This window comes from Pleuronectes platessa, chromosome 23, assembly GCF_947347685.1.
Source record: "Pleuronectes platessa chromosome 23, fPlePla1.1, whole genome shotgun sequence".
In the NCBI taxonomy this organism is placed as follows: Eukaryota; Metazoa; Chordata; class Actinopteri; order Pleuronectiformes; family Pleuronectidae; genus Pleuronectes; species Pleuronectes platessa.
Genome location: NC_070648.1, coordinates 15,673,449 through 15,683,670, shown reverse-complemented (window position 1 = coordinate 15,683,670; position 10,222 = coordinate 15,673,449). Strand labels below are relative to the sequence as shown.

Below are 10,222 nucleotides of genomic sequence, written 5' to 3'. Positions count from 1 at the left end.
TAAATAGGGCAGGGGTTCCAAAAACTTTTAGCTGGCGACTCCCAAAATAATGGTGCCAGAGACTGGCAACCCCCATCGACCCTGGATGTGTTATATGTTGCATACAGCCACGCACATGCACTATAAGGCCTGTGCAATCACGGGCATTAATACAACACAAAAGAACAACAGCCTTACAGCCATGTTATTATTTTATGGCAATTTAAGAAGAAGAATATAACCAGAATACAGGGAAACTCCTGTTATAAACAACAAGGCTGAGTGAGCATATGCTGTAAGTATAAAAACAATGCTCAGGTGATGTCTGTGCGCGTCTGAATGCATAACGAGCAGTAGACACCTTATTGCTGCCATGTGCAAAAACTTTAGGGTTATTTATTTTTCCCTAAACATTACTTTCAAGAAGAAGAAGAAGAAGAAGAAGAAGAAGAAGAAGAAGAAGAAGAAGAAGAAGAAGAAGAAGAAGAAGAAGAAGAAGAAGAAGAAGAAGAAAAAAAAAAAAAACGCCCTCCACTGGGGTAGGTGGCGGTACTTCGCATTATGGCTAGATGTCACCCGACATCAAACAAGAGGAAGAAGATCGTACCAGAAGTTGTATTGTTTATCCGGAAAACATGTGTTCTACCGTCAGTGATACGGTTTAAGTTTCTGCACAAAAATCAGCAAGTAAGAGCCTTGAGAGGCACAGCGATCAAACCAAGCTCGGTAATCATCTTTCTGTTCGGCTGTTGTCGACTCAGCTTCGTTTGAATCGGCGACGTGAGCCAAGATGAAGCCGCCTCCTCGTACTCGAATTAAACCAGGTCGCATCCGGACACCTGACGGGTCACCGGTGGACTCAGGTAGAGTGTCCCAAAACTGGAAGCGATTTGAGCGGAACAATCTTCTGAAGGCCCTGCAAACGCTTAGCATGACGACTGGAGGCCAAGGGGACATCGATTATGCCGCCCTGAGGAAACGGGTGCCCACTCGGTCCGTCGCAGAGGTTCGTGAGACATTCTACTCTTTCGACCAATATAACTGTCAAAGTGCCACTTCCCTCTCTTGAAGTGTTATTATATATTTTTTTTGTGCCAAACAAACCAGGAATTCGTCCACGTGTTTTGCTCTGTCAAACCAACCATGGTTGAAGTGCACAACTAGTGTGTACTGTTATTGCCTAGAGGGAGAAACTGGCTGTCACTTTAACATATTCATCACGACACACTTATCAACACTGTGCACAAACTGATACTTCAGGTTAGAAAGTACACACTTGATATGGGCTACTTGTCCTCTGACTTGTGTCTTTTCTCTATCTTTTAGTTGCATTTTAAACAAAACGGGAAGATGTCTAGAGGGCTAACTGATCAGCTTACTGTCCATAAATGCATTTACAATCAATCATCAGAGCAAAATGAGAGACATGGAGAAATCATAAGGCAACACTGTTTTTTAACTGTCCTATTCCATGGATGTGTTACAACACTTCAGTTATTTGTGAAATGTTCACAGTCCACATGGGTCAAAACATTTTTTTGTTACATCTGGATCAGAATCAGAAAGTTTTTATTGCCAAGTAGGTTTACACCTACAGGGAATATCCTTCTACAGTCACAAACTGCTTTGTAAGCAGCTCTGTAAACAAAGCTATGTAAAGTACAGTATAAAGAGGTGTTGACGGATCCTTTTCTTCTTCAGATCCACGCTGTTGTAGAGGGTCTTAAAGACAAAGTGATCTCTTCTGCGAGCTTCTACCTGAAAAACAAAGATGAGATGGTCAGAAAGCCCATCGAGATGTGGACAGATATGGCTTTGGCTGTGACTGGAAGCCTCAACGATCCCATTTGTAGAGCTTTCTCTCAGGTATGGCAAGATACACATATGACAGGTTAGATTATTACTGTTTTAGTTTCTGATAGACAGTGATTATATTTGGTATGCTCAAGTTAAATCTTAACAATGTATATTTGCCTTAAAGTGGTTGTGTCAAGAATGACAGCTGTTAGTAAATTATATCTAAGTTTGTTTTTTGACAACTTTCTTTTCCATGCTTTGAGAAATGAGCTACTGTTGGATAAGAGAATGTGATGAGAAACAGTTTTGTAGACTCGCTGGCCCCAATTTCATGCATTCCACTTTCTTGCTATCTGTGTGTTTTTAGATGCTGATAGTGTCATCCACTGAACCTCGTACTCTGAGGAACTGTGACCCTCCTCAGGACAACAGACTTTCCACAGACGCAGGCAGGCGTCTGGGTTGCAGCATCCCTCAGAGACGAATGCTTCGTTTTTCAAGCAAAGGTATGGCCCCTCTGTCATTTCCAACTGATTTAATAGAGACTCCAGCCTGATCACGGCTACACATAAGTTTTCCTTATGGTTGTTTTACATATTTTATCCCTTGTTTCAGTAAAACTTAAAAATGTAATCACTCAGTAAACGCCAACAGGTCATTACACCCTAAATCTAAAATTGACAGTTTGACTATTTAAACTGAAACTGCTGAAGTCTCATAACAAAAAATAAATCCTGGAATTGAACCCGAGTGTGGATTTTGCCCTCATCGATTGGGATGGAAGTATTTCCTATAAATGCGATGTAAAATGGTTTTGGTTTTGTATTTTATATAGCACTTTTCTAGATAAATGACCACTCAAAGCGCTTTACAGTACAGTTTTTACATTCACCCATTCACACACACATTCATAAAGTGCATCTAATCGTAGCACTTTGTTATTCTATGGGGGGTCATTCAGGGTTCAGCATCTTGCCCAAGGACACTTCGGCATGCAGACTGGGGATCGAACCGCCGACCTTCAGGTTGGAGGACGACCACTCTACCCCTCAGCCACAGCTGAGGGGTAGAGTGGTCGTCCTGATGGTGGTATTCTGATGCAAAGCAAGCACTTGCATCAGAATATACACCTGAGTCAATTCTGTGTAGGGTTGCAGTGTTACTTGTGTTAACCTTCTTAAGCGCTGTTCAGGCACACGATTACATATAAACTGCCCACTGGCCCCACCGTCTGTTAAATTTTTTTTGTCAGTGGTGTATTTTGAAGACATTTCACCTATCATCCAAGAGGCTACCTCAATTAGAACTGAGGAGATGTAACCTCGTCGAGAAACAAAAGCTAGTCCAGGTTTCTACATCCACATGTAAAACTTCTGAAGATACCATGACCGGGATGACTGAGAATCTTCAGACACATAAATGCATTACAGATAGGCAGTGAGCGTACACAAATATAGTGATTCATAACAAATTATGTGCAGCAGCCAATCTCAAAATGATATGATTTATCTATAGAAATATTGACAGTATAGTATAAGTATATATAGTATAAGTTAAAAGTTGGACGATGTCCAAGAATTTTGTCTATACCATCCTTCATGTTACTGTGATATAATTACATCCTGTGTAAAACTGTGCACCCTTAGGTAAGCGCCCTGGCACCAACACAGCCCATCCTTTTGTGGTATTCAAGACGCCAGCACCAACCATAGGTCGGGCCATGAGACTCCCAGTATCATCCAATGTGGTTAGATTGCCAAATATCAGAATCCCTCCACCCCAGCAACAGCCTTCAAACGCAGCTGGAACCCAACCTGCTGCCACCTCCCACCCCCCAGGCAGAGCAGAGGAACTCGTGCCTCCTACAACTCCCCAGCTTGTGTCACAGACTGTGATCCCAGTCACAACCTGTTCCAATACTACTTCAGAGGTGAAGACTGTGAATGTTGGCAGCCTTGTAAAGCAGCCTACACAGCAGCTGTCAAAGCAGAAACCCTCCACCATCTCTACTTTAAAGTCCCATTCTTCCCGTCCTGACATGCCCCTCGCTTCGTCTGCCACCCGTCTCACCCCTCTCCCCAGTACTGCTCCATCCTCTGTAAAGTCTTCCACTTCAGCCACCTCCAACCACCCAGTGGCCCCACTCTCCACACCTGCTGCTGCGTTTCCTTCCAGGGTTGGTTGCGCTAGCAAATCTGCCAATAAAAAAACTATCCGGACCTTCGATGTCAACTCTAATGTGGACTTTGAGAGGATCTATCACTACATGAGCGCCCTGCACGAGACGGACGACAAGCGCCCTCTCACCCCCATGGGTGAGTTGGAGATCCATTGTTTATTTCAATGTTCACAGCATGTCACAGGTTTAAACAATGGCCACATTAAACAAGTAACATCCAATCTGTGAGTTAACCACATAGAAGTCATCTTGCGGCGATGACGTTTTTTGGAGCCAGAGTAAATTAATCCCCATTATCGGGGTCCTGCCGATACACACGCCTGACCAATAGAGAGTCAGTCTCAGCTGTCAATCATGATGTTCCATCTAGATTTCATGCCTCCGCGCCGGCGATAACCAGTGGCTTGAGGCAGTTTGTTTTAGATTTTCTGTATGTATGTATGTTCATCTGTTCCATTCTTGTGAATGTAACATCTCTGGAACACCTTGTGGGAGTTTCTTTAAACTTGGTAGAAACTAGAATTATCGTACTGTGGTTGTATGTTAACCAATGCAGATTCTATTTACATACATTTTTCTTTCCAGATTCATATAAGGTCACTGTGACCTTTACTTTTGACCACTGAAAGTTAATCAGTTTATCTTTGAATATAGAAATTTGAAAGCATTTTCTTGAGGTGTTCCTGACATTCACCAGGCAAAATGTGTGTTTTTGTAAGGTCACAGTGACCACGGCCATTGATTTTTAATCAGGTCATTCATGAGTGCGCAGACACCCACACACTAACTCCGCTTTCAATTTATCACTCACTCTCTCCCACAATATCATCACAAATCATAACATAGTGATCTTCACTTTTCTTCACTTGAGGCAAGTCCTTCTTCAGAGCTTCGCGCGCATTCATCAGCCCGTCCAGCTCGCTCTCTTTCCCTCTCTCGTTTGCTGACAACACGCACAAACAGTGTGATCAGACACATGTGTAAAGTCAGACTGGGTAGAAAGAACCGAATTTGTAACCCATGTATGGAGAGCCTTCATCTTTTCTTCCATCTAAGTGAATGGTTTTACCAAATTTGAATACTAACAAATTAGATTTCATTGGTCAAAGGTAAAGGTCATCGTTACCTCATGTTATTGTGAATACAATATATGATTGGAACACCTGAAGGGAGTGAAACTGCACGGATTGGTGGAGGCATACAACCACAGGGTGGTAATTCAAGTTATATAAAAATAAGCAGTTAAAAACTGAGCACTGAGCACTTCGACATACATTCAAAAAACTACCTAAATTTGTATATACCATCCTTGAGAAAATATTTATTATGATATGTATTTTGGTGGAAGTGGAGCTGTCATGTTGTTTGTTCATTTATTTTCATTTTTGTATTTATATTAATAGATTGTTAGAATGAAAATATTAAAAGCACAAGGCTAAATTATCAGACTGGCAAATGTATTTTTCTAAAACAACACCAATCTTAAGAAAGCCTCTACCATCCCAAGACATAAATAAATATGTAAACTAATAAACATCAGATTTCCTTATTGGTAGGAATGCATAGAATTTTTTTTTCCTTATTCAACTTATTAATTGTTTCTAATCAATATATAATCTCGTCCTTCTCCTCCAGAGAGTGCTATCATGTTGGACCTGTTGATGTCTCTTCCAGAGGAGCTTTCCCTGCTGCCCTGCACCAAACTGCACAAACATCTGATCCAGGTACAGCTTGTTACACAATAGTCAGTTGGATGCTGACAGACAATAGATTCAGTTTAGTCTGCGTTTTATCTTTGGAATAAGGTTTGGCCATTATCTCTGCTGCATCTGTGAGCAAAAAACTACTGACCTCTGGTTAGGCAATTTATGTTAAGAATAGTTAAGTTGCTCAGTAAATTTGTTTTCACGTCACCTGGTTTAAGTCAGGAGTTGTTTACCAAAAATAATTTGAAAGGCAAATGGACACCAAAATAAAACTGTTCGGATTGGATTGATCATATAATTAGTTTCATTGGCCCTGATTCACTTAATATGCGCAGAACTGTTCTTACTCTCCGCAGAAACTAATTGCGTGTCAAAATTGTCACTGGATTCATGACGCGCATGCACAAGCCAATTTTATTCTTACCCCCATGTGTATATTTGTGAATCAGAATAATTCTAAATCGACAGGCACGTGTCCACTCTCTGTAATAAGCATACTGCCACATCTTTATTTTGTCCATATAAAGACATCTATTTGTCATGAAGCCAGTGGTGTGCTTGACAGATAAGTTGAAGTGAGAAGAGAAAAAAAGAATTTCACAGCAGAAATTTAAAAGGTGGAAGCCACAAAAGTGACACTTCTCTGTAGCGTATCCTCCAGAGTAAAATAATTGAACCTGGGCCGCAATAACTGAGGCCCTGAGTGCTGTGTCCTGCACAGAGCACTAGAGCTGTGGACCACTGATTCAGGATCAGGAATGAGGCACATTAAAGGTCCAGTCTTCCTGTGTCTCTGTTTCCTCCTCACTCCCCCTCTGGCCTGCTCTCATTTTACACCTAAACAATAAACACCATCACTGATCGCACGTTATTAGGACATGTACAGGACTGATGTTTACTTTGTGTTTGTTTGATTCGCTCTAGAGTTTATGAGGACACATGTTTAACGTGGCGCTCACAGTCAGGACATCAGGGTTAAAGTGAGCGGAACGATCCGGAGTCATGATCCGACATCATTGATTAATAATGAATACATGTGATTATCAGTTTGTGTGTGTGAAGAGGGACAGAGATGAGCAGACACACATACTCCTGCACCTCCCACCTCCTCTCCCAATTGTGCTGGTTTGTTTGTGTGGAGCTGAGAGGTGATGAACAAAGGACTAAGCTACCAGTTCCTCGAGTTTATATTATCTAGGATCGCCTTCATTTGTGCGTACGAATGGTCTGAGGAAGTTCTAAATTTGTTTGAATACGTTTAAGTAAAAACATATAATGCTGAATCCCAGGTTTGTGTGTCAAACATTCGTACGCTCGGTCTAAGCACAGATCTGTACGCACACACTGTTTGTGATTGAGGCCCATTGGGAGTAGTTTTTTACATTTCACATTCATACTGACTGGCCTCTAGAGGTCAGGGCACCCCAACAGACTGTATTGTTACCGAGTGAAAATACAGCATATCATGTTATGCAACCATTATAACTCCATAATACGAAGATGTTAGCAAATTTAGCTGAAAACCTAGGAACTTAAAGATTGTTTTACTTTCTCATAAATTATTTATTTCTACTTGCAGTTCTACTGTTAGTATTTTTAAGAGACGATTGAATAGCTTTTATCAACATGCAAAACTTATAAAGTTACTGCTCGTGTGGTGTCATCCAAGTTTTAGCAAGCTAAAGGTTACATAGAACTGTGGTGGGCAAAATTTTAACATGGCGAGCTACAACAAAAGATAATTGTCGTTAAACACTGGGTCTAAAATATGTCCTTAATGTGTCTGGGGTGTGTTCACACTCCAGTTGTTAATGAATCACCTGAGACAGATTGTAATGCCAGGTGTGAACAGGTAACTGAAGCTTAATCGTCTTTAAATGACACATAACCAAAATCTTAAACTTGCTACAAAAGCATTGGAAGCAGAACCAAGACCTCACAGATTCTTACAAATTAACTTAAAGAACACGAACCAGAACCCTGTGACAATACAAAAGGACCCAGAACCAGACATGATTAGACTGAATATAATTTGATCTAAGCCCGGGGGGGAACCTTTGAAGACATGTCAATTCTTGTAAAAAAAATGTATTAGCACAAACACCCACCTTAATTATCAACTATCAACAATTAACAAACCCTTAAGTCCCGGTTACAGTATAGTATAGTAATTACTGAGATCAGTGTACAATTCTGTGCTAGTATCACTAGCAGGCAAGTTTCAGTATAGTCAAGCATTCCCAGAAGCAGTACCAGTCCAAACCTAGTTTGTACCGAGCATGCAAAGATATTTGTACAAACGATTTGCTTATATATTTATATATATATTTGCATTAACCTTGAACGTCATCCTCCTGTTTCAGATGTACCAACGTCTATCATCCCCTGCTAACTCCATGGAAGGTGGAGAACTGTTTAAAGACCCACAGGATGGACTCTCTGCTCAGACAGGTGGTCAAGACATGCCAGCCTGTCAGCAGATCACTGCTCAGCCCTTTGACAGCAGTGGAGTCCAGGACAGTGAAGAGCCAGAGGCGGCTGAGAGCCAATCATCAGGAACCAAAACCTCCTCTATCCAACCAGGGAAGGACAATGAGATGGGATTCCCCCCCCTCAATCCTTTTTCGGTGCCACTGCAACTTTTGATGCGTAGATAGGTTGCATTTAAAATGTATGAAACAAATGTGCAATGTTTTTAGGAGGCATTATTCATGTTGTTATCTCACACAGTCTTGACCCACAAATGTGTAGGTTTTGCTGAGGGGCTGGGTTTTGAGCTTGTGTATTTTCTGAATATACAAAAATAGAATTTGTGAAATGTGAAGGTTTGCTTTGAATTTCTGTTCAGATTCATCACCCTGTTTACTTATTCTTAAAACGGACTGTTGCGTCTTTAATTTTTGGCTATTTCAGACAGTTTTATTTAGGTTCTGTTCCATTACTAATAATAAGCACAGACTGACATTGAATTGCATATGTACTGATGCCAAAACCACAGCGTGTTGCTACCCCCGTGAGTCCGTCTCATTGTAACATGATTTTCTCGTTTTGATAATACTCTCAATATTTTACCATGATTGTGTTATATTAACATATTTTGTTTTAGAATCCGTTTTTCATGGTAGTATTAGATATTTATGTTTCAACAACAAATAAAGAAATGAAGTATTTAATGTGAATAACAAAGAATGAAATCTTTAGAATTTATTTTTTATAAAAGATTTTTAAACCGCTTTCTTAAAGGACTTATCAAGAGTTCAGAATTTGTTTAACTACTGAAATTGACTTAAAATGTGAGAAAATTATGTTGTTTCTGGTCCTGCACTCTCTAAACCTCAACAGCTACAACATTGTTGTGAACACTTGAGGTATAGGATAATTGCCATGAAACCCAGTTTGTGTTGACAATAAAGATCAATCAAATTAAATCAAATTGTATTTGTATAGCCCATATTCACAAATCACAACTTGTCTCAAAGGGCTTTGATGATGAAATGTCGACAGCTGTCTGAATTCTGAGAATTATTAAGTATCAAATAAAAACTTACTTACTTAAATATATGCTAAACACCAGTTAACCCCACAGGTGAGGGAGGGGTTGAGGGAAGGGCTATGAAAGACATACATTTCCACAGAACTGAGAAAAACTTGCCTTGACTTAGCTGACTTGTTGCCCAGAGGCGTTGTTATATTTAAGCAAGAACTTGGGTAGCAATTTGTTTTTTAAGTCCCTCAATTTCTTATATTTATCAGGAAGTTTTCAAGAAATACAAATATTTGAGTTGGTTACTAGAAAAAGGTCAGTTTAAACCAATATTAACAACATTCCTGAGAAAAGAGCGTGCAGGCAGGCATATTGTTAAAGGATATTTGTAATCGGTGGGAAGAAGTCAGGTCAGTAACATGTATTGATTAGATGTTAATATGATTAAGAGAAGGAAAGAGAAGGTCCCTGTGTAATATATCCCCTGATAATCTAGGCCTAAAGAAGCAGACCTGAGCCAGCCCTAACCATAAGCTTTATCAAAAAGGAAGGTCTTAGACTTAAGCCGACTACAGAGGGTGTCTGCTTCCCAAACTGAAGCTTGGAGATGAGTCCAAAGGAGAAGTTGATAGCTGAAGGCTCTGACTCCCATTCTACTTTGGAGCCTTTATAGGGATGACAAGTAATAAAATTACATTGAATCCCAACTGAAGCTGCTGGCTAATGCTAAACGTAAATACTGAGTTGACGTCAGCAGCAAAAACTCACGGCTTCTTCGTTAATGTTGAATGGACTTGCGCATTTGTCAAACCTAATCTGACCAGTGATGACATGTTTATTCATCCGCATGCTGTCGAGGTGGCTTTGAGGAAACAATGATACCACTTTGAATGGAGTGACTCGCTGATCTAAAAATATAACTGAGTTTATTGAGACAAAATGGGATTTGGAGGCACAGCTGCAGTCCTACACACTTCTCTGCACTTCTTTTAAATCAGTCACACACCCACAACCCCATCAAGGCCCCAAAGACAATAGACACCACCGCCTGAATAATTAAATGAATAAATAAGTAGA

At 40.4% G+C, this 10,222-nt stretch overlaps 1 protein-coding gene across 1 annotated transcript; it reads left to right on the top strand.

The window, feature by feature from the left end:
- Positions 1–541: 541 nt before the first annotated feature.
- snapc2 (small nuclear RNA activating complex, polypeptide 2) lies at positions 542–9,094 on the top strand. The gene is made up of 6 exons (XM_053416589.1): positions 542–985; positions 1,681–1,845; positions 2,144–2,282; positions 3,423–4,091; positions 5,591–5,679; positions 8,025–9,094. Exons 1-6 carry the CDS (start codon positions 770–772, stop codon positions 8,316–8,318), a joined length of 1,572 nt encoding a protein of 523 aa, XP_053272564.1. The 5' UTR covers positions 542–769; the 3' UTR covers positions 8,319–9,094.
- Positions 9,095–10,222: the final 1,128 nt, after the last annotated feature.